At 48.6% G+C, this 27,479-nt stretch overlaps 1 protein-coding gene across 2 annotated transcripts; it reads right to left on the bottom strand.

Annotated features, from left to right (window-relative positions):
* Window positions 1–262: 262 nt before the first annotated feature.
* On the bottom strand, window positions 263–5,592 carry SP8 (Sp8 transcription factor). Of its 2 annotated transcripts, XM_035129706.3 has the most exons (2): window positions 5,572–5,592; window positions 263–4,444 (listed from the first exon to the last, which is right to left on the bottom strand). In XM_035129706.3, the coding sequence occupies exons 1-2, from the start codon at window positions 5,590–5,592 to the stop codon at window positions 3,008–3,010; spliced, it is 1,458 nt and encodes a 485-aa protein (XP_034985597.1). In that variant the 3' UTR covers window positions 263–3,007. The 2 variants fall into 2 exon arrangements, with proteins under 2 accessions (XP_034985597.1, XP_088509601.1); XM_088653475.1 differs by lacking the exon at window positions 5,572–5,592 and having other exon boundaries at window positions 263–4,630.
* Between the last annotated feature and the right edge of the window lie 21,887 nt (window positions 5,593–27,479).

Here is a 27,479-nt window from a genome sequence, read left to right as displayed (position 1 = left end):
TAACACAACATCCGCAAGATTTCCGACACCCCTGACTAAACAGTCCTACTTAGAAGTAAACTCAGTTGCTGTCAATAGGACTTTCCCTGGTGTCTACTTTCAATGAGGTCTCCATGGAAATGTTAACCAACGAGGTTAGAGAGTATATATGCTTTCAAGGGGGATATCAGCCAGAAGAGGGAATTCCAAGATGAATTTGAAGATGCCACCTTTTTATCTTTAGAAAGAAATTAACTAACCTAACAACAATTATTTTATCTGGTGTTTATTAATTCCATTTAAAATCTTACAGATAAAAATCAATTACATTTCATGCATTTAAAATGCAAATTTAAAGTGTTCCAGCGAAAGGCTTTTTTTCCATTTCAATGTGAAATATCCAAACTTATTTCAACATTACAATGAGACTATTTGTTTGCAGGGTTTGCAAACTTCAAAGTAGCATCAGGAGTGTTTTAGTAACATTCACCATTATTATTTTCAGGAAATACACATAGGCCATCATTAGTCAGTTTCACTTGGACAGTTTATTTAATACATGGGTCTGGGTGCGCCCACTGTTTTGAAATATAGGAGAACTCTCACTTAAACTATACCTGAACTGCCAGCAAATGCAAATAAGTACATGCTCCATTAAATTAAATGTCATTCAACATTTATCAAATATTGTTTGCTTAATTACAGTCTTACGCCTATCTAAATTAATATTCAAGCAAAAACTATATCCTGAAGTGCAATTTGCTGCACACTTCAAGGGACAAGTTAAAAATGCAGTTAATTAGGACTGCAACAATAATGTTTTAATATTTTCTTGTGACCAAAAAGAGGAGGGGGGAAGAAGGGGGGAAGCTCAAGTGTACTTTAATATATTTTCAAATATTTACTGGAAGTAATATACAAGAAAAATACTATACAAAATCGTCTCCTGGACAACTGCATCTCACACCGATACATTGGTGGAGTTATATTTGTTAGCTATTTTACAACGAATCCGTTGTACAAACCATTAGGTTTAGAATTATTTTACAAATATTTGTCCCTATGACCCCCCCCTCTTTTTTTGGCATTCAAACTACAGGCTCGCTGAAAAGCAAGGGTACTTTTTAAATTATTTAAATCAGAAAAATAATGCTACAAATAATAATTTTATTCCTAGGTGCATCTAGAGTACTGCATGAATATAGATGCTGAAACTTTGAAATCAGAGGGCTGTCACGCTGGTACAATTTTTTAAACATGGGAGAAACTTTTAAGAAAATAAAGTTACTGAAAATTAGGTTATATCTCTCTATCTTTTAAGAGAAAAATCATCAGAAAAGATCTGAAGTCAAACACATTTTGAATTATGGGCACAATCCAGCCACAATTAAACAATTTAAAGTCATTTGATTTCAATGGGATAGAATTAATCAAGAGTTTAGCCACTGAGACCAACTGGACATAAAATTTGTCTGGATTATACTCAAGGTTTCCAAGAACAAATGTAAATGTTTGTGTTCAAAAGTGTTGGATTTGCCAGAGTAATTACACTTTCTCCAAGAAGCATTTTTTTTAAAAGAAAAAAAGACTAAACATGATTTAGGCTGTGATCAATTAAGGCAGAGAACTTAGATTTATAGCCCAATCCATAATTCACTTAAATTAGTGGGGTTTACACTGATACAGTCCAATTGAACGAAATGAGTGCAGCCCAACCCTATGCATGTTTTCTTCAGAAGTAAGATCCACTCTGCTCAATGGATATTACTCCCATAAGCATGCATAGGATTGTAGCTTAAGGCAACTTAATTCAGTTTTACTTACTTCTGTGCAAACATATATGGGATTGAGTTGTAAAGTTGAAACCCTAAGGACACCAAGAAGTCACTTATTTCAGAGCTATTGTTTTAAGATTGGATGCCAGCGAAATCTGCTGAAATTCAGGATTTTTCCTTTGGCTGTAAATCTCACGGGCTTCAAAGGGGATATCACTCAAAACACTCCTTTACTTGGAAGAAAGTTTAATTGACTCCCATTGAATGTAACGCCCCACCCCCAAACCTCAGGTAAAGGATCACAGACTAGCCTTGAACTAGCCTCCGAAGCAGTTAACTTGGAATTGCTGTAAAATAAGTACTGTACCCACTTCATTCCAATTCGGAATACTCTGGCGTAAGTGATTTGCGAATGGGGCTGGTTAGTGATCACACCTACATGCACACTCACAGATCCACAAACACAAATGCTTCAGGCTTCACCCTTTTACTCCAGAGTAATCCCACCAGCTTCAACGGGCAGCATTCTAGCGAGCTGACGACCGCAGTTCAATGCAAAGTTGAAGAGAAGTTTAGGAGTGGTCCGAAATAATAAGGTTTTTTTTAAATTAAAAAAGCTTCCCATAGTGAGTGTGTGTGTGTGTGTGTGTGTGTGTGTGTGTGTGTGTGTGTGTGTTAATTCAAAGTGCTTTCAGCGGGAGATCTTGGCTGCTTTTTGTTTTGTTTCCTGATAAGAGACTCTAATTCTCAATCAATAAGTTGTTGGCTCTGTAGTTTGTCCAGATCGGGATCCCACGCCCTCCCTCCGTACCGCAGGTTGGAGACTCCCCCCGCACAAAAACAGAAACCTCTTCCCCGTGGAGCGTGGAAGTCAATGGGGAGGGGGGGCTGCCTCTGGAGCAGCTGCTTGGGGGACCCTCAAAGATCCCGCGAGAAAGTTCCTCCTCCTCTTCTCGCCCGCGCGCGGCTCAGGCGGCGTAGCTGCGCGGGCGGCCGGGAGCCGGGGCTTGCGGGGCAAGGCAGCCCAGTGAGGGGTCCGTGCGGGGGATCAATGCGCGGCGCTACTTACATGTCCAGAGAGATTTCCCCCGTGTTTTGTTTTGTTTTTACCCCCTCACCAGAGTCGCTGAGACAGGCGCGAGGTTTCCCCTCAGGCGGCTGGGCGGGAAAACAAAAAGGCGGGAGGAGAAAGAAGGAAAACCACACACACGAAAAGGAGTCCCCTCCGGGCCTTGCCTCGGGGGCTGCCGCTTTCATTCCAGGCCGTTCCGGTGGCCGGGCTCGGAGGCCTGCAGCAGCTCCGGGGAGTGGCACGGCGGGCTGCCGGGGGCGCTGTGCTCGCTGTCGGTGTCGCTGCCTTTCTTTCCGCCTCCCGAGCCGCCGCCTCCGCCGCCGCCTCCTCCCACGCCGCCTCCGCTGTGGGTCTTGACGTGCTTGCTGAGGTGGTCGCTGCGCATGAAGCGCTTGTTGCAGACCGGGCAGGCGAAGCGCTTCTCGCCCGTGTGCGTGCGCAGGTGGCGCTGCAGCTCGTCCGAGCGCGTGAAGCGCTTGCCGCAGAAGAGCCAGTTGCACACGAACGGCCTCTCGCCCGTGTGCCAGCGCAGGTGAGCCTTGAGGTGCGACGTCTTGCCGTACACCTTGCCGCAGCCGGGGATGTGGCAGCTGTGCAAGCCTTTCCTCCTCAGGCTGGCGCCGGCGGGACCTAGGCGCTCGGCCTCCTGGCAGTTGGGGCAGTCGCAAGTGGCGCGACCCGAGTAGCGGCGCGCCGAAGAGCGCGGGGAGCCGCCTAGCGGCGCGGAGGGGCCCGCGCCCAGCATGGAGCCTCCCGCTCCCGCCGTCAGAGGCGACGGCGACGGCTCCGGGTACGAGCCCGGCAGCACGGGCTTAAATCCGTCCATTAGGTGCTGCCCGGCGGGGCTCAGGAGGTGCGTCGAGGCCGCGCCGCTGCTGAAGGCCGAGTGGCCCGCCAGGCCCGAGTAATCCGAGTTGTAGGCGCCCAGAGGAGAGTGCAGGGAGCCGGCGGGGAGGCCCGCGGCGGCCGGGTGGACCCCGTTGGGGTTCTGCACGTCGAGCCAGCCGGCGCCCACGTCCCACCAGCTGGAGGCCCCCGCGTCGCCGGGGTGCGAAGGCTTGAACCACGACTCGTACGGGTGCGCCATGCCCACGCGGGGGTAAATGCCCTGCAGGCCGTCCACCGACGTGTGCACCTTGGAGATGAAGACCGGCTGGTGCGCGTCCTGCGCCCCTCCGCCGCCGCCGCTGCCGCCCCCTCCGCCGCCGCCGCCCCCCGACGGCCCGGGCGCCTGGAAGACGGAGTAGTCGTTGGCGAAGGGCGACCCGGCTGCCGCGGCGCCGCTGGACGTGAGCGAGAAGGCGCTGGATCCCGGCGATCCGCCGCAGCTGAACGAGTCCGAGACGAGCGCGGCCGCCGCCGCCGCTGCTGCGGCCGCAGCTGCGGCGTGAGCTGAAGAGCCGTTGCGGGCCGAGGCGGACACGCCGACGCCAGCTAGGCTGGAGCCCACGACGTTGCAGCTGCCCGACGACGACGACGAGCGTTTCCACGGGTGGAAGCCTTTGGCGAAGGGAGACGCGCTGTCCGACAGCGCCGACGGCGACGGGCTGGGGCTGCCGATCTTGTTGCAGGTGGCGGCGAGCATGGCCAGCGGAGTGGAGCCCAGGCGCGGTTCTTCCTGCAGCGAGAAGGGAGAGAGGCCCGCAGGGAAGCGCGTGTCAGAATCGCCCGGGAAAGAGACCTCACGGCCAGGACAGTCTCCCGGGCTGCTCGGCTTGCCCGCCGATGGGGAGACGGGGGCGGTCAGGAGCCAGCTGCGCTCGAGGGGCTGCTGCCGGACGCCTCGCGGCTCCCCAGAGGACATTTAAGCTCCCGTCTCCCCGCTCAAAAAACCCCGAAGAGGCTTGCTTTGAAAGAAAGCCGACGGCTTCTGGGCATGAAGCTGAAAACGCATCCCAGAGGCTAGCCGAGGAGCAGGAACAGGGGCTAAAGCCCCGTCCAGAGACATCGCGGGCTCTTACTGGCGACGGGGAGATGCTTGGCCAACCCCGGAGCCCCAATCCAGAGTCGCTCGGTTTCCAAAGAGTCTACTCCAGGATCGCTGCATTTAGCCAAAATGATCCAGATTCAGTTCTTTTCCCCCACCCTACTGTCCGCAAACTTTTTAAAGGGGGTTCTTTTTCCCACGACAGTTTCCTCCCCCCAAACTCCAAAAAAAACCAACAACCCAAAAACCACCCGCCGCCACCTTTCCTGTTCACCCCACCTAGGAATTAGATTGAGAGGAAAAGGTTTCACATACCTGCAGGAAATGACGGGCTCAGTGAAATGTTAAAGGAGGGGGGGAAACAACAACAACAGGCTGTCGCAATTTTTTTAAAAGGAGAAAAAAAAACCTCTCAGGGAAAGAGGAGACCGAGCGAGGCAGCTGCTTTTTCCCTTGGAGCAGATAATAAAGGGAGGGAGAGGGAGAGAGGCCAGTTCTCCGGGGATACAGGAATAGCTCAGCCCAAGCGCTGGACGTGGTTCCTACTAATGCCCTTAAAACCTTTGCCTGCACGCTGACAAAACAAAAAACAAAAAAAAGTGACTGCCCTCTTTCTTCCTCCCCCTCCCCTTTTTCCGCTTTCTTTTCTCTCGAACTCACTTGGACTTAGAGAGAGAAAGGGGGAAAAATAAAAGCCTCAATAGGAGAGACTGATAGCCCCGGGTCAAGAGAGGGGCTACTTTAACCCTTCTCCAATCGCCAATAAAAAGGACCCAATTAAAATAGCAAAGGGGGGGGGAGAAAATCCTCAGACTCACCCCTAGAAGTGAAGTTGCCATCCCACAAAGTGCCCTCCTCTCAGAGGATCTTTTTTATATTGATAAATCAGAGGCAGTGGTTTTTTTTAAGAGGTGTGCAATACAATGATCAGTTCCGCCCATTCCACCACAATTGTAGCTCCCTCGCCGGCTTTGAAGTGCCGCTGAGCCCGTGCCAGCCAATCGGCGCCGGCGACAGCCGCTCCGAGACGTGGCCGCGTGAGGTCATCATCGGCCCCGCCAAGCGCCTTCCGCCGCCGCTGCAACAAGGCAAGGAGCTCCTTTCCGGGAAGAAAGGCGCGCAGGCAGCCGCAGAGAGAGAGAAGCCTGCCGGCGGAAAGGATGCAAGCAAGCACCAGGGAGGGCGGCGAATGCACAGGCGCGCCTCTCCAAAGCGCGCCTCTCCTCGCCCTATTCCCGCTTCAGGTTTTCCTTCCAAAGTGCAACTCTCCACGCACCAGGCTCCCTCTTCTTTAAGCGTCGCTCAGTTCATTGCTTGGGGGAGAGCATATTAAACCCCCTCCCCAGGGGTTTCTCTCCCCCCCCCCCACTTTAGGAAGATATACATAAATCTGACAGCACGCGCGCTCTAGGAGTTGTGGCTTTAATTTAAAGTGGATTGCTTTAGACTTCCACCAGCAGCCAGCTCCCTTGCCATTCTCCGGATAAGTAATTTGGGTGGTTCGGGAAAACCCGCTTTGGATGGAGGGAGGAACATTCCTTTCCATCCACCCACCGCCGCCCAGCACCTTCTGGTTATGTAAAGGAATAGTGTTGTGTAAAACTGCAAAGAGCTGCAAATGTGGTAGAGAAGCCTGCGATAGGATTGCCCTTCATTCTCCTCTCCAAAGGGCGGATTAGCTAGATTTCAACCCCATACTCTTGCGCCTTCTTTTTTATATATTTTTCTTTATTTGCTTTGGGCGCGAGTGTTCTCCTCTTCTCTCTTTTGTTGCAAATTTGGGGTGGGGCGGGGAAACCCTCTGGTCTGCTGCTGGAGCGGTTGGCGAAGCGCCTCAGGTGTTGCGCGCAATCGTGTTTAGCGCAGGGTTGTTGTTTTGCCTTCGGTACACCCATTATTAATTTAGGCAGAAGGGAAAGCACCAGCCTAGTTAAAACGTGCATTGGCGTTTCGCCCTGTCCCAATATTGATTTCAAGGTAGGAGAGGTTAATGCCAATATTAGTAAAGAGAACCGGGTTGTTTTGACTTGAGGATGTGTTTGCCTTGGGCGTCCCCGCGTCCTTAGATCTACTTTGTAGCCGAGATCCCTAACATTGGTGTAAGACTAATGTGGCAAATTCTCTTTTTTCCTCCCAAAAGGCTGGGTGGGGGTGATGGACACCCCTTTCTAACGCCCTATGCTTATTGACTGTACATCATATCTATTGATTAAGGGGTAACGCGCATTATCATACTTCGAAGTAAGGAGTGAAGTAAATTAATGAACTGCTTTCTTTCTCTCTGAAGGCTGATGGTTACCATAAATGTCGTGTTTCTCTCCGCGAGCTGCTCTGAATGATTTTAGCCTGTTGAGAAGGCGTGACAGGCCAGCCCAGGAGGAGGAAGGGGTGGGGGAAGGAGGGAACTCCGTTTAACAAATAAAAAAGAATTAACTTCATTGCTTTGGTCTCCTCCTGTAATGATATTCATTTTAAAGACCTAATGCACACTTGTTTAAATTTCGGATTTAAACTGAATCAATCCTATCCTTGACCCCCCCCCCTCACCACAAAGGGGGGGGCAAGTGCATGTGAAAGAAAACGCGTTTTACGGGAGAGCCCCTCACGTATGAATGAATGGCGATTAGCTTTATCTGTTGCCTTTATCCACTGTGCGCCAGAAGTGTAACTATTAAGACATATTGGCAGATTCCACCCCCTCCTGAACAAGCAGGCAATACCTTTCCCTCGAACAGCAGAGGGTTAGAAGCGCTTGGCGTAAAACGACGGTTTTGCGTTGCCTCTCCACAGCTTTGGAAACGACAACAAAATTAATTACAGAACAGAAACTCGTTAGGGGAAGACGACCAGTGAAAAACTCCTTTTCTTCCTTCTCTGATTTTCTTTATGTCTTGGGGATATTTATTCTGACGGAAATGGTTATTTATTTCCAGATGGCTTTAAACATGTTGCTTAGGTAGATGTCTTTTCTTATTTTACTTTTTTATTTACTTTCTGATTTACGGTTGAAAAACTATGAGGCGGCATATGCGCAGGTTGGCAAGGTTTTGCAAAGGGTGTTGGTGGAACTATTCCAAACATACGGTCGGGAGCTAGAATTTGGGGGGGGGCAAAGCAAAACTCCACCGCATCCTGGTTCTTTTTGACATCCCCCAAAAAGAGAATGCAAGCGCTCCTGAACTTGGAGGGCCCCCCCGATTTTTATCCATTTTTGACCCTTACCCGGTTAATATCTGGCCTTCCCCCTTGTATGTAAATCGCTTGCTAGCTCCCGGAGCCTGAGGTTTTTATACCGGCCAGCTCACACCTTAGGCTGTTGCAGTTCTTATATGAAGGAAGCGTTCAGATATCAAGAAGGACCGGCAACTGGGGAGGCTATTCCTTCCGCCCTTCCCCCGCGTGCACCCACAGAAATTAATAAAAACTCGCCACCCACCCACCCCGTGATGCGCAGGGTTTAAAGAGATGCGGTGCGTTTTTTTCTTGCAAACCTGTAGCATCCACCACTCTGGGTTAAAGTGACGACCTATTAGCATTCTGTATGCATCTGCAGCATAAATTTCATTTGAATTTCAAATTTAATAAACCAGGAGGTTTTTAATCATCCCTGGTTTTATTTGTTTGATATTAACATGCTTATTGACCGGGTCTGTTGACCAGTTTGATCATTACAGGACAGCAAAAAGTTAATTAAAACGACCACAGCTCCTTAATCATATCATCTGTCTCATCCGTGTCGCTCCCTTTATTACAGTCTATGATGGATAGTCTCCCAGATTAATTTCTCTGTTTCTTCGATTTGGACAACAGCTTTGGGGACCTAATTTACATCCTGGGAACAACTTACACAAGTCTGCCCTCGCCCTGAGCCTCCTAGCGCGGCTCAGAGAGCCATTAGGAATCCCACCGCTTGAGACGGAACTGGATCGAGGGTGGGGGCGGTTTAGCCAAAACCCTCCCCAAAACAAAACCTTTCTTCCTAGCGGGGCCCTGATGATCAGGAGATAAATAAAGCAAGAGATTCGACGAGGGCCTGTAGGCAGCGTTCCCGGGTGGAGCGAAGAAGAGGAGGCGGAGGTGGGGGTGATGTTGTGCGTGTGTGTTTCGATTTGATCAAATGTAAAGTGGGTGAAACATGGTCACTTGGCCGAATCGATTCTTGTCAGCGGCCCATCCGCAAAAACCTACGTGTGTTTTTTCCAAGTGCCACGTAAATAGCTCAGAGGCGCCAGGATCTTTCGGCAGTGGGTGTGACTACAATCCCCGCAGCATGTTTACCTGGGAGCAAGGCCCGCTAAGCTTAGCACACGCACTGTAAAGCCGTAAAGCCAAGGAACCCGTGCTTTCAAGCTGGTTTGTGGAGTTCACCCTTAGTCTTTTAATGCGCGAACGGAAATGGGAAACAGAAAACTTTTAAGTAAGAAGGCTGGGAGGGGCGGGGAGAAGATGTCAAAAGTGTGCCAGCTCCTTAGACAGAAGGCACTGAGGTTTGCCAAGCCGATCGTTGCACGGCTGTTGGTGAAGAAGACCTGCTGTTGGGAGTCCCATTGAGTGAAATGCTCTTCCCCCACCCTTACACACACTCACCTCAGCGGCAGTTCCTGTTGGTGTTAAGTACCTAGGGTGAACGAGCGGGAAACATATATTAGAGTCTCCGGGGTTTATGGTCCAAATTTGTCCATCTGATGAGAAAATATGGATATTTTTGATTATTTAAAGTTGCTGATTCAGCCTTCTCTCTCTCTCTCCCACACACAACCACCATACTGGGTGTTTGTTGTTGTTGTAACCTGGAAGAAGGCATTTTTTTTAAAAAAAACAACTGGGGATTGAGTAACGAGCCAGTAAAACTATCACTTTGTCGCGATAAGGCAACGGAGCAAGGTGTGTGTGTGTGGACACCAAAACTGGTGACTGGTCGTGTTATTGCTTTTGCCATTCATCACTTGGGGGGGGGGATCTCGAAAAGCAAGCACATCGATTTCACCTGGCTCACTTGCTTACAATTTCTCCCATTGAATCGATGGGACCCGCAGCAACGACAAAATATGCTTAGCTTTGGCTAGATGGAAAAGCTCTTGCTTAATTGTCATCTCCAACTTTCCATTTTCTGCGGACTTTGTTCAGTAGTGCCCAATAAGCTAAAGCGCTTTTGCCTAATTGCACATCATATCGTGGTCTAAATGCAGCCCAACTCGTGGGTATAGGGGGTGCAATGCTGAACACCCCCCCCAATAACACAAACCCACACCATATTGATTTTAAAAAGAAGTGCGTTCATTTCCTGCGCATACAGCAGCGGTCTTCTCCCTGTCCAAAAATGCTGTATATTTTCTCACCCTTCCTAAGGCTTTTCTTTTCAATATCTCGGGTGCCACGGATCACGTCTTCTTTGCCCAGTTTAATTTCAGCTGGGTTGGCTGTTGTTCGACCTCTTGGACGAACACAAGGGAGGAATGTTGGTGGGCGGGGCGGGGGACAAGAGGGTCACTAACAGAGGAGGTGATGGCCTTTAAAAATACTGATTACACTTCTTTAAAAGAAGAAGAAAAAAGTAGGCACTTTTGCGCCTTTGAAACAAGCGCAAGGATTGGTTTACTTTTCTTAGGGAGATAGTGTGACTGCCCAGGGACCCTCACACTTTGTCATACCCCACGCTCTGAAATGGTGCCGACCTGATTGTAGAAGAGAATTCACGTGAAACACGAGGGAGGGAGGTCCACGCTGCTGTGTACACACGTGTGTGTCCTTGGGGCTTATGCACCTTATGCACGCTGAGCGGAGGGGAGAAGGGGAGGCAAGCGGCTGCCTCCTTCCTGACCAAACCAGAAGCGTCCCCAAAAGCCCCCTCCCCGCCCCAGAAGGGATCTGTTTATGCAGCTTCCTTCCTCAGATACACCCCCCCCCACACTTTCACCCTCTTATATCTCGCTTTTTTACGGCACAGTTAAAACCTACTAAATCCGTCTCCTGCGCGTTATTGATTTTCTTTTGCTGTCTTTCTCTCTCGTGCTGGAGAAGAGACAAGGAGGAGGTCCGCTCTCCAGATTACCCGGCATCTCCTGCAGACGGATTATCCCGCATTGCCTTGGCGAGACCCGTTGACAGTTTGCAATCGCGCTTTCCCCCGAAGATAAATGTGACTTGAGAATTGCGCTTAATTGCAAATAATCTGGGAGGGATGGGGTGGTAGGTGGCTGCGGCGGCGGGGGTGCCGCTGTTGTTTGGAAACACCCATGTGTTGGAAAAAGAAGGAACACTTTCACCATGGGGGGGGCAGCTCCCTATAAAAAACACGGGCTGGGTGGGTGAGTGTGCGTGGGGATGTACCTGCGGCGTGACCTGGCCACTGCAGTGCGACCTCTTCCTCGCCCCTAGCGCGAATGTGGTCTGGTTACGCACGGGGGGGGGGAGAGAATGCATTAAAAGACAGGCCGCCACGGCCAGCAGTGGGAGTCACGCTCTATAAGATTACATAAAAGCAGGAACATGGAACATTTCCGGGGATGGGGAAGGAGAGGGTGGGGGAGAGAACAGACTCCTCTATCCTGAGAAGTGACAACCTGCCCATAAATCCCGGTGATCAAGTGCCAGGAGTCTGAAATAGAGACGCTCCCGCATAACGCCAGCCAGGATCCTCGGGTCTTTGCAAGCTTCTCATCCCGAGAGTCCCAAGGTCGAGCTTATTGTTTTACCGTCTTCCTCGTAATATAACGGCAACCTCGTTTGCCTCTGGGGCTCCAGGTTGCCCCCTCGCCCAGCTGAAGCAATTTGGCGAGGAGTGTGCGTTTGCGGTTGGGAGAGAGAGAGAAGAGTGGCCATCAGGTTATTCTCTTAGCCTGACCTGGCTTTAAGAGGGAGATGAGCAGCGCTGAACAGATGTCCCCATTTGAGCCATTCTTTTCCCACATGCTTAGTGGAGATTGCCATCGCTTAGGAAGCTCGCTTCAAACCTGGCCCATTATGGGCAAGTTATTCTGGACCACTGAGCACGAACAAAATGGGCTTCAGATCGCGTGCTTTAGAATAATTCCAGGCCAGGAAAAGCCAAACCAAAAAAACAAACGCACAGAACCCCCTCCATTTGAGAGAGAGAGAGAGAGAGAGAGAGAGAGAGAGAGAGAGAGAGAGAGAGAGAGAGAGAGAGAGAGAGAGAGCTCGGATGGCATCAGGAAAAACTTATTCAAAGGATCATCCCACCCCCTGCACATACTGCCGCCGCCACCACCACCACCATGCCGACCCCCCCTCTCCGATTTCAAATCCCCTCCCTTTACAAATATGGTATAATTTACAGAGCAATTTAATAATCCGAGGGGCACTGCAAAAAAACACAACAAAAAAGGGAGCCCTTTTGCGTTGCAAAAACCTCTTCTAATTACCTGCCAGAGCAATTAGCTGACTATCACGAAGAAATTAGATCGCTCAATGTAGCATAAATAATGTGAATAATTTCGTAAGGCGAATGGAAAGCGAGACCTGGCGTTTCTTTATAAGGAAATAACACGTCGTCCTCAACCAGCCCTCCATGAGCACGTATTAATGTCTAGGCATGTATGGCAAAGAATCCGGACGTGACCCCCCCCCCTCCCAGCACAGCAACTCTGGCACCGATTCAGCGCTCGCTCGCTCTCCATTTACGGGGGGGGGGGGAGAGAGAGAGAGAGGGAAGGGGAGAGGGAGAGAGGCAAGTCGGCTTCCAGGCGTTTAGATTCAGAGGCTTCCAGATCACAGTAATTAACACAGAGCGACTTCAATAGGAAAACCTGTTTTCCAGATGATTTTTACAATGCGGCTTTATGTCTCGTTTGGCAGTTTTCGAGAGCTGGAGTAGGTTCCTGGCCGCTTTGCTCGCCTCTCATCTGTTGAGCGGTTTGTGTGTGTGTTTAGATGCCCAGACCCAAATTTAAGATATGCATATTGTGGCGGAATTTTTCTTTTCCCCTCTTTCCCTCCCTTACTGAACAGAAACACTTGGGGGAGTCTCTTTCTCCGACTGGGGACCATTTATGGTGATGGTGCGTCCCAGGACAATTCTGTTAGCTGAGTTCCTCTTTGGTTATGGGATTGTCTTTATCCCATTGGAGGGGGTGTGGTATGGGGGGAGTTCCTCTCCCTTTCTCTGCTGGGAGGGACTCTTCCCCACTTTGGATGGTCCACGGCACAGGGCAAAAGAAGAAGAACATCAAGGACAAAACAACAACCAAAAACTAGACAAGCTTCCAACATCACATCTACTACACTTACTCTCCCCCCGCCCCCCTCAACACACACACCTCCGATTCGCTTGTATTCCCCCCAAAGCCGTAGAAACCTCAAGAGCACTTTTGCAGAAAAGAAATGACTTTATTTATTAGCAGAGATGGTTGACGCTGTAGTGCGTTTGCTCGTTCCTCTTGAACGTATGAATACCCAAATCTAGGGGTGTAAGGAGGTGGTCTGGGAATTTAGCTGTTCAACGAGAAAATCCCGAAATCTCTCCTTGTCTTAACAGGGAGACTGCAAAATAGGTGTAGGAACGATTTGAAGTTGGCGGGCTTTCTTTGTCCATTTTATTTGCGCAATTGGATTCTCGCACAGCCGAGCCATGCAAATGAATGGGGTCACACTTGCAGATCGGATCCTTTGGTTGGACAAAGGCATTAAATACCCTGTGGTGGGTGTCCTATATTTGGAATCACCTGAAAGAAACAAGGGGAAACACTGTTATTTTTAATGCAGTAGGTTGGCTGTCAAGGTTTAACCGATTAATAGCCTTGGAGAAAACAAAACAGTTAAAGATACAGTATCTTAGCAGAGAGGGTATCTCGAAGCCATTGATTTAATAAAGATAACAATTACTCGCTAATGCGAACGAATAATTCATTAGATCCTTCCCACCCAGCCTCTTTTCAAAGGCTTCGCCTGAAGGAAGAGAAGCCCATGGTTGATTTCCAAAAGGCCGTCAGAATATCCTTTTAGCCGGATACAATTCAGGTTCAACAGCAATTCAACATCCACGTTTTTCAGCCCGTGACAAAAACCATCCATCCATTCACCCCAGATTGCAATCCTAAAGAAAACAAAACAACAAAAAACTCACTTTCTCGTGAGTAAGTCTAATTGAACTCAGCGGGGCATAGTTAGAATCGGGTGCACTGAAGGTAGGTAGATGGAAAGAGAGATCTCTTTATTTATTTGCAACATTTCCTTTATGTGGGAACGCGCAGGCTGCTGAGCTACACACTAAGGTCAGGCAAAAGCAATTCTGTATAACTGCAAAGCTTCCATAGGCTTCTGTGCCAACAGAGGCTGAGCCAAAAAAGCGCGCGGGCGAGAGAGAAGGCTTAGCTACAAATTGCTCAACTGTGCATCTAAACTGCTGCTGTTCCATGATTTCTATAATGCCGCAGCCCTTATCCAGCTCTCTCGGCCTGGCACAAGCCCTGTCCAAAAGGAGCAAATGCTTAACGATCCCGACTTATCAGTTCATTAGAAACGGCTTGGTAAATCCAGGAAATAAAATTGCCGCGGTCATTTTAGGCCAAATTCGGCAGACCCTTAATGGAGCGGAACTGGAATTGAATGGGACTGGAGCGCAAGGGGCGTTTTGCTCGGTTAAAGACCACAGCATGCCGTCTACCGAGATTCGGGGATTAAACGTCTATATACCAATGAGATCACGTCGAATCTTTTCAGCTCCGTCGGAGCTAATCCGAAATCGCTCCGTTGGCGTCAACGGGGAGTCGCTCCGGAGTCGCTCCGGTGTACACCCCAGGAGAGTCGTGTCCAAGTTCTGTATTGTGTTGATCCTTAGGTACGTGTATAGTCCTACAAAGCTTGCCCGCATTCGGGTGTTGTTGTTGTTTCTTTCTTTCCCCAGTCTCGGTTACCCTTAAGGGTATGAAAGCTTTGCAGTGACACAGAACTCTTTTCACCTGCTCTTCTTAGCTCCTGAGCCTGCAACGTTCCTGCATTCATAGAAGTCCAAATAACAGCACTTTCGACCCCAGCTCCTACAACGGTGTTAATACCGTACTGAGATTGCAAACAATGGGATTCAACAAGGAGCCTATTGACTTTTCCTGCACTCCGGGAGCCTGGAATCCTACCTCATCGCTTTACTCAAAGTGAGGATCGGGCAAAAAAAGGAGGCGCGACTGCCTCAGATCCCTCACGGCTGCAATCCTCTGCACACTTACTCAGGAGTAAGTCCCACGGAACTTAGTGGGGTTTAATTCTGAGTCACCCTATGTGAGCAGAGATTTCAAAAGAAGCTGATTTGTCCTCCACCACGCGCGCCACTCTGTTTATCAAAACAGGATTGTCTTAGATTCAAGTATCCTATTAGACCCATGAACTTAGGGCAACAGCACAGTCCTAAACAGGTATACTCGGAAGCAAGTCTCACTTGTTCAAGGAGACTTATTCCTTTATGGCAGCCCAAGGCACTCAATGGATCGGACCCCTCTCTAGGTTTATAACGCGCTAGTCTCACTTACAATAGCTGCGTAAGCTCTCCAAGTTATATGCAGTCGTTGCCTGGCAAATAATTCTTTGAGGCCCGCGAGCTTATATATATTGCTACTGTAAGTCCATGGACGTCCTCGATCTTCTGAGCTTTCCTCATCTTTCCAAGAATTTCCACTCTATTCAGGAAAAAAAGCCCTCCTCGGCTGGATTTATTTATTGCCTACATCAAAGCGCTCTCTCTCTCCCCGTGTGTGTGACTCTGCTCCCCCCTTGATCTCGTTTCTCATCTCCAGCCAGTATCGCATTTTCACTTTATTTCATTTTCAAATTGAGTTGTCTCTTAAAAATGCGCACCTGCACAGATAAATGTTATTGGGGGAAGCCAGTTTTCAGTCTTCAGCGCCATTTGGGCGGGGAGAGAAGAAAGAGCCCGCGCCCTCAAAGGAGGGGGACCCCAAACTCATTTCGACTGCCATTTTGAGCCTCGAGGGCAAAGACAAAGCAAGAGCGAAGTGTTCCCTGTCCCGACCGCCCCGTCGGGGCCGCCCCGTCCTCGGAAATGTTCCGGGTGGACCGGGGCCCCCTAATCCCTCGCCCTTGTCTGTCATCGAGCCCCCTGGCCCATTCCTCGGCTCGGTCATTCCTGCATCTCGATTTGCACCCCTAACCCCGGAGCAGGGGGTGGGGGGCGAATCCGCCTTTGCAGAGAGCGAGGATTTCCACAGCAAGATTCCAGCCTATTATCTCGTTTAAAAGTTCACTGGCTCTTTTCATTGGGAGCGTTCATTCACGTCAAAGCCGGCAGCCCACACAGAGCAGGCGAAGGAGGAGAGAGGGGACCACCAATCTAATCTCCCCGCCCGTCAGCTCCCGAAAGGTGCTAAGTGGCTCTGAGGACTGTCAGGACTCTTTGTAGCCAGAGCTGCAAAATAAACTACAGGGCGATCGCTTTCACTGGGCCAAACAGCCCTTCCGCTGGAGCGCGCCTGCTTCTTGCGTATTCAGAGGTGTTCGTCGCACTAGATCGCGTTTTCCATCTCGCAAAGAGGGGACGCAGAGAACCTTAAAAAGGGGGGAAGCGTTTGCTTCTAGTGTTATCAGAGCCCAACCCCAGCTATTTTAGAAGGGATGGGACATGATTTGGCTAAAACTGAAGGAAGTCAGGGGTGAGGTTTGTGGATCTGAGTCCCTATCTCCCCCCCACAAAAAAATCAAGCACTGTTTCCTGCTGAAGAGAAACCCTCTCTCCATGACTCATAAATAGTGCCTAGCACCGCCGTGTTAAAGAGGAGTGGGGAAAATTAAGAGCCATTGGACCACAGTCTGAGTGAACCGGGGGATTGCTCTGCAGGTTGCTTCTCCTTTACGATATGCCATTTATAACCCTCATTGTTTAAAGGAATGTTTGATGGTTCACCAGAAGTTAGAACAGATCGCCCCAACACAGAAAGACCAGCTGCCAGCTCCCAAAGAAACTGATGGGCAGTAGACTCAGACAGACAAAACAAAGTTCTTCACCCAGCAGCGCACAATAAATTTAAGGAACTCGCGGCCACACGAGGGAGGGATGGGTGGGCCCAGGCATGCATAGGTGGTTTCCTTAAAGAGATTAGACAGCATTTACCGAGGACAGGTTTGCCAGGGCTGCTAGCCAAGAGGGCGAGGCAGAATGTCCATGTTCAGATGCAGTGAATCTCAGGAAATCACAAAAGCATTTGGTGCCTTCCTTTCCTGCTTGTGGCGCCCTTCCTGGAGGTAGCTAATTGACCACCATAGTACAGGACAGGGCGCCCTTTTGGGGTTGATAAGAACGCAAGGAAAATCTGCTGGATCAGGCCAACGGCCTGGATCCAGACCACAGCGTCCTGTTCTCACAGTGGCCAACCAGGGCCAAGTGCGAAACCAGCAAGCAGGATTCAAGCTCAAGAGCCCTCTTCCCACCTGTGGCTTCCAGCAACTGGTGTTCAGAAGGGTGGGCGGCTGCCTCCCAGATCCATCAAACATCTTATGTTTTTAGGTTTGCTCGCTTTTAAGAGACAGGAGACGGAGAAAACAGTCTTCATTCTTTGCTCCGAGTATGTTTTGTGCTTCATCATATCTTTCAATTAGCTTTCTTTGCGTTCAGAATCTAATGAAGCTGAAGCTTCAGGGCCCTTAATCCTAGAGGGGCCACAGAAGCAGCTTTAACTGCTTTAAAATATTGGATCTGATTTTTGTTGTTGTATATATTTCAACTATCCCAAAGCTTGGGAGTCAGTAGCACTGATATGTTTATCTGTAGTGGAACCACCCCGTTGAAGAAGAAAACAGTGGTTACCCAGACCCCGTTGGTGATTGTGAAGCCCCCCTCCACGCCCTGACCGTTCACACTCGAGGACCCACAAAATGTAGATCCGTCACTGGGTGGATGTGAGATCCGCCGAGAGGGCAGTGGTTTGCTGCCCTGTAAACCCCTGATTGGTGGGTGAGAGTTCCTGCTTTATTAGCAGAGAGGGAGAACTTGTGGCCTCGAGATATTATCGCCTGGGTTACAAGCCCCATCATGTCTGACCGCTGTCTGTGCTGGTTGGGGCTGATGGGAGCTGGAGTCCAACAACTTGTAGAGGGCCACAGCTTCAGTGCATAAATAGCGCAGCTGGTTAGAGCATGATGCTGATAACGCCAGGGTTGCAGGTTCGATCCTGGAAGGGACAGCTGCGTATTGTGTTGGGGGGGGTTGGACTAGATGATCCTCAGGGTCCCTCCCAACTCCACAACCCTCTGATGCTCCCACCGCTGGTTGTGATCTAAAACCGGAAGCCACCTCCACTCAGAACCTCAAGACATTGCTTGGAAATGCCGCTGTGGAATAATTCATCCGGTCTTTTTCCGCTACAATGCCTACAAATCCAAGCCAGCCAGCTCAACCTGCTTGCGGATGGTGATCTCGCTCGGGCACAAACCTTCTGGGCTCCCTTTTTATATCTGCCTTTTTAGGGCACCATTCGCCACCACATGCGGATGGCCCAGGCGGTCTGGGGCACTCGGCACAATTTGCCGGCTAATTTTTATTGCCGGGCTGGTTACTGATTTACCCCCTCGGGCAGATCGCGGCTCCTCGCGGGAGCCTTAAAGAGCGGATCATCTTGCAAATACAGCTCAGAACAGCAGGAAACGTCAATGCCCATTCAACGAAGCCAGGGGAGGGCCGGGTGTGGTCAGCTCTGGAGGTATCAAATGCTGCGACGCCGAAACTCTGGGCGACAAAGCGCTGACAGCAATAAGGTCATATAGAGTATGCTTTGTGTTTGTGTGTGAACCGTTGAGTAAGTTCACGTTGATATGCTATTATAGATGCGAAGAGAGGCACATCAGTAATGCTGACCTGAAGGCTTTTTGCTCTGATGTCAGATTCGCAGCACTCTGCAGATGCTCCATGGTTCCCTTTATTGCTGCGTCACGTGTTCCTGGGGGGGGGGGCTAGCTGGGGAGCGGTACCTAGGCAGTCCCATCACCCACTGAAACAAAAAAAATACTTGGAATTGAGCCTGGAGGCAGCCGGAACGGAACCTCTGTACGTTTAACCCGAATTCCCAGGGAAGAGAGACTGTTAAAACACACTGAGAATGTGATAGCTCTATGGGACTTTCTAACAACTCCCAGCACCCTTAAACTACAGTTCCTAGTACGATTGTCTAAAGTGGTATGAAGTTGCTTTAAATATCTAGTGCAGATGTGGCCCCATTCACAGTCAGGGTTGTGGAAGGGTCTGCACTTTCATTGAGTTTCATGGGTGAAGTTCCAGTTGGTTATTGAACCACACTTCCCCACCTCCTCCCTGCTTGGCCGGATGATACAGATGACATACTGTACATACTGTACTCTGTAGCCTGCTTAGAAGGAGTTCAAAGGGGCTTACTCCCAGGAAGCCCAAATTGCTATGGGTGTGCTCTGCTCTGAGCTCAACCTTGCTGCTGAAAAAGCGGCATACAAATTTGAAAATCAAATGCCCCGGTGGCGGGCAGGGTAGTCAGTGTGTTGTTGCAAATCATCTGGATGAATTAACTCGAGGTAGAAGGATGTGCTCTTGTGCATAGAGGGATAGGACTGCAGCCAACTGAACCAAATCCTGCGTGGCGCATCCCTGCTTGTTAACCCTTCCATCGCATCTGCGTAGCTGCAACAGGCCCACGAACCTAACGCGCGGCGCACTTCTGCTTCTCAAAACTTAAGAGGCATGGTGCACTTTTTGAATATCGAGCTTCCGTCCTCCTCTGATCCCAGCTCTAGATAATAAACTAACAAGTAAGTCAGACTGGGTGGCTCTTAAGTGTTCCTTTGCTCCCACCCCCCACACCACCCCGGGCTACGGGGACTTGTGGACCAGGCTGCCACTTTCTTCCTCCCTATCGCTCGGCACTGCCTTCCTCCCATCTCCTCCACTCCACCGTTCTTTGCCCTCCACATTCCCTCGCACGTCGATCTGCTCGCCTGCAGAGCCACGCCCCCTTCCGACGCCCGCCCCTTTCGCACGCGCCCCATCCCTTCTCCACACCCAACCCCGGGCAGCCTCGCCCCCCGGAAGCGCTTCCCCGTCAATCACTTTGGCGCCGGAGTCCCTGCAGTGACAGCCTGGGAGGGCCCGACACGAAAAGGCCAAGGCGGGCCCCGCCCCGCGCCTCCCCCGCGCCCCGCCCCGTCTCCGCCCCGCTGGGCCCACTTCTCCTCCCATGCCCGCCCCACTCCGCCCTCTCGACGCGGGAAGAGCCCTTGGGCCGGGCGAGGGAGGGCCGCGAAGGGTGGAGAGGGGTGTGGGGTGCGTCAGTCCCAGTTTAAACACGCGCGCGCGCGCAGGCGACGCCAATCGTCGCCACGGGTTCATAGACGGCGCTTCTCGGGACCGGGAAGCCAGCGATCAATAAATCCCAAGCTTGCAAGAAGATAGAGGCTGTTGTGTGTGCAGGGAGAATGGATCCCCTCCATTTCCCTTCTTCCCCTCTTTCTCCCTCGGCCAAGTTCAGCGCAGGGAAACTCTCCGGCGTTTGGCATGCTGTCTGTCGGTGCCGCCGTCGGGGAGGACTTTTGCTCCCTTGGAGCGCATTGGCGAAGGGGAGGGGACGGTCCCGCCTGCGCGATCACGCTGCGCGCGGCACCGTTTGTGCGCCGGGGTGTTGGAGGCTGAGCAGACCGGACCCCGACCCCTCACCCCCCCCCCCCGTAGAGGCGCTCAGGACAGGTCTGCTAAGGTTCACTCCTCCCGCCCTCTCGCCTATGCAGAGAGATTTGCTGCATATGGCGCGAGTTGTCTCTGGAAAGCTGGAGTAGTTTACCTGAGCGCGACGTGTTTCGGTTATCTTGCTTTCCTGCAAGTTTGGACGCGCCCTCGAGTTTTAAGGGCAGGCCAGTGGCCGGGCAGAAGATTTCCCAAAAGACCAGTAAATTAAGCCGGGGTGCATTGAATCAAACCATTGGTGGGTCTAGCTGGATAGCATCCGCTCTGACATGGGCTCTCCAAGATCTCAGACGGGGTGGGGGTGTTTTCTCAGTCCTCTTAACCAAAATTCCTCTAAAAAGATGCCTGGGACTGGACCTCGGATCTTCCGCATCCAGCGAGCCTGTATCGGGACACCGAGTTTGGGGCACTACGTCTGAACGTGTTGTTTCTCTACCTTTGAGAAAACCACGGTCACCGGAGGGCTTCTTGGCTTCTGGGATTTCGTAGGCGGGCCTGACCCCTGGAACCTTTTAAAAATGATTTTAAAAGAAAGAAATTAGCCACTGTCGCCCGGAGATGCCAAGCCATTCATATGGAAATCAGTTCCGTTGAAGTTAGCGGGCCTTGCCTGCACTGGGTGCTGCAAGTCTGCCAAGCAAGAAGTGAAGAGGGTTTGAATCCGCTTTTGGAGAAATCTCAAGACTAAAATAGCAGGATCTAAATGCATTTAGGAGCCCAACATAGGGCCTCAGTTCCCGCAGTAGGCCTACAGCCTTGTATGGTCAGACAAACAAACAAACAAACAAAGCAAAACCCATCTGGGAAATAAACCCAACACAACGTGGTGTTTGCGTTTTTCAAATTCCCCGCTGGGATTCAGAAACAGGATTAAGAGCCGCAGCACAATCCGGATGTGACAAAGAGGTGGATTTATGGTGATGCAAATCTCCCCCTCCACATCACAGTCGATCTTCTTCCTTTTATTTATAAAAGCTGCCTGAAAGAATTCCGTAGGGAATTCTGCCAGATATAACAGGCGGAGTCTAAAATCTTTTGCTCTGATTAGCCTGCTGATCCTGCAAGGACGGGGCGCCCCTCTCCTAAATCAGCGAGTGAATCTTGGGGCCCCGCAACACCAACCACACTTTCCTGGGAGCAAATTCCATCGAATCTGCTTCCGAGTAAGCATGCACAGGAACGAACAATTTGCAATCTCTCTCCCCCCCCCCCGCAGTAAGGTGAGGTGCAGTAAGAAAAAGTGGTTTTATTTTAATCCACAATCCGTACACTTCTTAAACTAACCAATGAAGAGAGATGAGGTACCTTTTGGGGCATAGTGGTTAGAGTAGGACCCTCCAGAGGTAAGTTCAAATCTACATTCACTCATGAAGCTCCTGAAACTGTCATTGTCTCTTATCCTAATCTGCTTCACAGGGTAGGCTGAGGAGAGACTTCTGTATCTTGTCCTGACCTCACTGGGAAGAACGATAAAAAAAATGTTAATAAAGAAAAGCAATTTACTTTGCATTGTGATTTATACTGTGCAAAATCCCCTTGGATGGAAAATCAATGCTACCCACTGACTATCCCATGCTTTCAAAGGGACTAGTTTCCTCAAACAGGCAACTTCAAATGAGGCATTTCCAAGTGATGGATTCTGGATCTGTATTAAACAAAGACAATTCTCCTCTCCAACTGCAAACTTGAGCACATCTATGCAGTTGTACTAAGGGTCACTGAAATAAGAGATCTCTACTTGTTTACAATCGTGTGTATAATGCCCCAAAGTTGGCAGCAGTTTTCTTTTTCAGGCTCAAGGTAAAATTGGATGTGAGGTGAGGTGCAGTAAGAAAAAGTGGCTTTGTTTTATGCTTTAAAATCACAGGTTGTAAAAAAAAAATTTTTTTCTTAAAAAATAATAATCACCCTCTACAAAGACATATAGACCAACCCTTCATCTGTTTACTAGAGTGCAAGTCTAATTGGGATTACTTAGAAGAATAAATGTACATAGGATTTTTACTTAGGAGTAAGTCCCACTGAAGCTGTATACATCCCCAGTCACACTATATATATCCAATGCATTCCCACTGCTGGCTTTGGAAATGGTGCAGAGATGTTAGGCACAATCCAGTCCTTTATTAAAACTGCATTTTGCTGTATTCCCCACCCCTCCAACCAACTTCACAACCTGGCTGCATTTAAGATGATAATATGTACACAGCCTCAGTCTCTAAATTATAGAGTATGTGCTGTGTCACTTGACCAAGCCTTCACATTCTTGTCCCCCAGCCTTCTGAAGGAGGAAAAAAAGTCTGTGCTTCATCTTTAACAGTCCCTATTAACTTTTGTCATTTTTTTTTTGCTTAAAAAAACACAAAGGAAAGAAAGAAAAGTTTGCCATGCCCAAGTTCCTTCTGACTGCAGGAAATGCCTAGAGTGAAACAAATTCTTAAATATGGGAGGCTATTGGCAGCCTTTTAGGTGTGAAATTGCTTTGGCTTTATGGGCCTCACTCAAGGTCCACTGCAGCCAAAGAAAAGGCTCCTCTTGACTTCAAAGGCCTCTTTGCTAATCCATCCAGCCCAACTAAAGAAGCAATTTGGAAACACTTACTGCAGACGGCCTCAGCAGCAATCAGTGGGACTTCTTGGGAGCAAGCAGCTTTGTGAATGCTATCTTTATTTTGCAATAGTCACAGATGCTATATACCTTTACTGTTTTTTTATTAAAAAAACAAGTTTGCCATAAATTTCAAAATCTATCGCTCTCCCTTCCAATGGATGAAACAGTGGTTATTCCTGTTGCATTGTCTTACAATTGTGTAATGACTGGGCTTCTACAACACAGAGAAGGCATTCCCAAAGTTGCTTCCTTGATAGTAGATTCCTTGATTGCAGCGTGTTTTCATATCACTTCTTATTTGGGTCAGATGTCTTGGCAAAACGACTTAATATTTAGTAATAGTTCTCGCTGTCCCAGTCAAAGAACACTGGCTTAAGGAAAGCAAGTATCCATTGTAAACCTAATTTGTGGGTTATTATTGGTGACAAACACTGAATTAAAAAAAAGATCAGTATCTATCTGGTTGCAAAGGCACAAACCAGTTATGGCAGATTATTTGATTAATGAAGAAAGATCCAACGATTTTAACATGGCTTGCTTTGGAATATACCCAGGAATCAGCCCTATAAGCAGTGACATGAGCTAATATACCTCTAGCTCTCAAAAACAGAAGCTGAGATAGTAAATGTGACCTTAGACAGAGAATGTTGGAATGATGTTGAACATGATGTGTGTTCTACACACATACACACCAAGTACTGTATCTGGGAGAAGCTTAGCTAAAAAGTGTTATACCAGTTCTCCATATTTAAGGTTGTTTTTTAAAAAAAAAAATGTAGGGAGGAGCACAGGATCATGAAAATGGAAGTGTGATAGTGGCAGAAAGGATGTGAGGAGAGAGAGTCTTTGTGCTGACTGCCTCCATTGCAAGGATCCTGCCAGGACCATTATATGTAGGTTTATTTTGATGCATTGAATAGAACAGTGATGGCGAACCTATGACACGCGTGTCAGACGTGACACACAGAGCCCTCACTGCTGGCACGTGCCCCACCGGCCCATTCACACTGTTGTTGTTGTTTTTTCCCCATTTGTTCTCCCACTCCTCCTACAGCTTGTCTCCACTACAGCTTGTCTCCACTACAGCTTGTCTCCACTGTTAAAACCCGGATCCTTTTTTGTTGTTGTTGTTGCTGGTAGCCAGAGATTGGGTTTTTTAACCCTTTCTGTGCTGTTTTTCTGGCACTTTGGCAGACTATGATTGGGTGTAACAGCGTTTGTTTTTTAACCTGTTCTGTGCTGGGGGGTTTTGCGCTTTGGCAGACTATGTCGGTGTTGTGTGTTAGTTCCAGCAAAGGTATTATTCGTCATTTATTTCTGTTCTCTTCCCCCCCAAAAAGCAAAGCAACTTTTGCACACACACACCCCCGAAAAAACCTCCAAAACTTTGGTCAGCAGCTCCCCCAGAAAATCTCAACAACTCTTGGCACTTTGTGATAAATAAGGGTTTTTTGGTTTGGTTTGGTTAAATAATTAGTTTTTGGATTATTAAATACAGTTATATATTACAATTATACATTTTTGTTATTTAAACTATAAATATCGTGAAATTATGCTTTTTTTCTCGAAGTGACATACCACCCGAGTTATGCTCGGGTTTTTTGGCGAATTTTGACACACCAAGCTCAAAAGGTTGCCCATCACTGGAATAGAACGAAAGTTTATGAGTCATGATGTGTACAAATTCAACAGGGCTTTGTTTTGTTAATATTTTATATATATGGATGCTGTCGTACTTTGTGAATCCTTTAATATGATTTTTTGGTGTAACTGTGATGTTTAGCTTTTTTATAGTTTTTTTGTTCATAGTGTTACATAGATGGTAATTGTTTTATTTGGGATTTGGGATTGTTTTACTGATGATTTATGCTGTATTCGTAATGTTCCATTATGTTATTTTTATCTTTTGTTTGTAAGCGGCTTGGGGATTTATTTGAATAAAAAGCAGCAAAGAAATAGAATCAATCAATCAATCAATCAATCAATCATGGGAGTGTTCACTGGCAGTCTGAAGTGGTTCAGTCTACCCCATCATCTGCTGCTTGTGAGCACCAGACCACGTAAGCCAAATTCATCTCTCTATCCCCCCAATCAACTACAATGCATTTCCCATCATACTGCCTACAACAATACTGGAGGTACCTACGGCTACACCAGTGTAAGTATCTCCATAGTGGTTAGAATGACTTCAGAACAACCTGTGATGTGTATCCATTTCTGCCTGGCCCATGGGCATAGGCAGGGGGGCAGGGGGGCAGCTGCCCCCCCTAGAAGCAAAAAATTAATGTATTTTACAGACCATAACCAGCACTTTTCCCTTCTGACCAACTTCCACACTGTGTTTCCATGCTGTTCTCCCAGCAGGTTGTTTAGCAGTTTTTCACAGGTGTAGGAACTTTGAGCAACTTTACTTGTGAGATCTGTTCTAGTCACTTCAATAGGAAAAGCAAACCTGCATATTCATTCCATTGAGCATGCATAATGGTGCCCTGCATTGAAATACTGTATACAGAACTGCTTATTTTCACTGCAGTGCTGGTGAACTGTGGAATGGGGGCATCCACCTAGGTAATTATCTAGATAATACATCCACATTCAACTTGTAAATAATAATAATTAATAATAATAAATATTTATACCTTGCCCATTTATTTATTGCTTTATTGCCCCAGTCACTCTGGGCAGCTTCTGACATAATAAACATTATTAAACATCAAACATTAAAAGCTTCCCTGTACAGGGCTGTCTTCTAAAAGTTGTGTGGTTCTTTTTCTCCTTGACACCTGATGGGAGGGCATTCCACAGGGCATGGAGCACTACCGAGAAGGCCCTCTGCCTAGTTCCCTGTAACTTCACTTCTGGCAGTGAGGGAAACCACCAGAAGGCCCTCAGAGCTGGACCTCAGTGTCTGGGCTGAATGGTGGAGGTGGAGACACTCCTTCAGGTATACAGGGCCGAGGCTGTTTAGGGCTTTTAAGGTCAGCAGCATAATGATAATAGTTTGACAAAATATGCTTGCAAAGTCTGAAGAAGATCTACGAGAAGCTGTCTTTATGCCCACGATCCTGCATGTGCTTTATGAAAGCCTGTTCTCCTCAGATCAGTGGGTTTGCTTCCTCACAGTATTTTTAGAATCTAGTCAGGGTTTGCCAATGCAATGCCCACAAGCATGTCTCTGGTTTGCACATGTGCTCTAAAGTATTAGGTAAAGGTAAAGGGACCCCTGACCATTAGGTCCAGTCGTGACCGACTCTGGGGTTGCGCGCTCATCTCGCATTATTGGCCGACGGAGCCGGCGTACAGCTTCCAGGTCATGTGGCCAGCATGACAAAGCTGCTTCTGGCAAACCAGAGCAGCACATGGAAACGCCGTTTACCTTCCCGCTGTAGTGGTTCCTATTTATCTACTTGCATTTTGACATGCTTTCGAACTGCTAGGTTGGCAGTTGGAGCTAGGTTGGAGCTGGGACCAAGCAACGGGAGCTCACCCCGTCACAGGGATTCGAACCGCTGACCTTCTGATCAGCAAGCCCTAGGCTCAGTGGTTTAACCACAGCGCCACCTGGGCCCCGCTCTAAAGTATTGGTGACACCTAATTTAGATGTCCTATCTTCCTTTCCTGAAACCACTGTGTCTGACTTTAATGCTGGGCTAGTTTGCATTGGCCTGGCTTTTGGTCCACTTGACTCCTGCACTGGGGTAACATGCTCTTGGACTGGACTAACAGTATTTTATATATTGAAGCAGCCATTTTACTATAATGTTACTATTTAGTTATGCCCACAATCGAGCAGCAAGTCTAACATTGTTTCCTTAAGCCAGGAGGTTATGTAGATTGGTGGCAATTGCTAATTAGCTAGTTTGCATATCTATAAAACAGCTTGATATGCCCACATCTAGAAATCTAATTTGTGCAGTGGTAGATACGGAAAATAGTTTTTGAAACGTTGATGATACAAGTCCGCTGTGGGCAAATGGTGTGCGATTACTCTGTAGCCATACAGCCATTCATCAGATGACATCATGTAACTAAAGGAGGACAACATTTAGACATATACAGGGTGGGAAGAAATCCACAAAAGTCCACTTACCCAGAAGTAGCACCATTGATTTCAGCGTGGTTTCTTGCAAGTAAGCAATTTCCTGATGACAGGCACATTTGCCGACTTCCTAATACTGCTTAGTGCTTTGCAACGGTTAAAGAAGCAGCTGGCTTTTTATACAAGTAAATTGGGTTCTGAGGCTGTCAATCTTCTTTGTATGACAGAGAGGAGTTTCTGCCTGCTTTCAGAGGGTGGCTCTACATCTGTCATTCCATTCAGTAATGTGGCCCAATATCAGGGAGACTACAGCTGTCTGCTCCTTTCAGTGGATTCTGGGACAGAGAAGCAGTGCTTTTTTCTGGGTGGGGGTACGCAGGGGTACGCATACCCCTAAACATTTTGTGAATCTAGGT

The sequence above is a fragment of the Zootoca vivipara genome, chromosome 11 (genome assembly GCF_965207765.1).
Source record: "Zootoca vivipara chromosome 11, rZooViv2.hap1.1, whole genome shotgun sequence".
In the NCBI taxonomy this organism is placed as follows: Eukaryota; Metazoa; Chordata; class Lepidosauria; order Squamata; family Lacertidae; genus Zootoca; species Zootoca vivipara.
The sequence above is the reverse complement of the archived record's forward strand: the minus strand, read 5'-3'. Positions and strand labels throughout refer to the sequence as shown.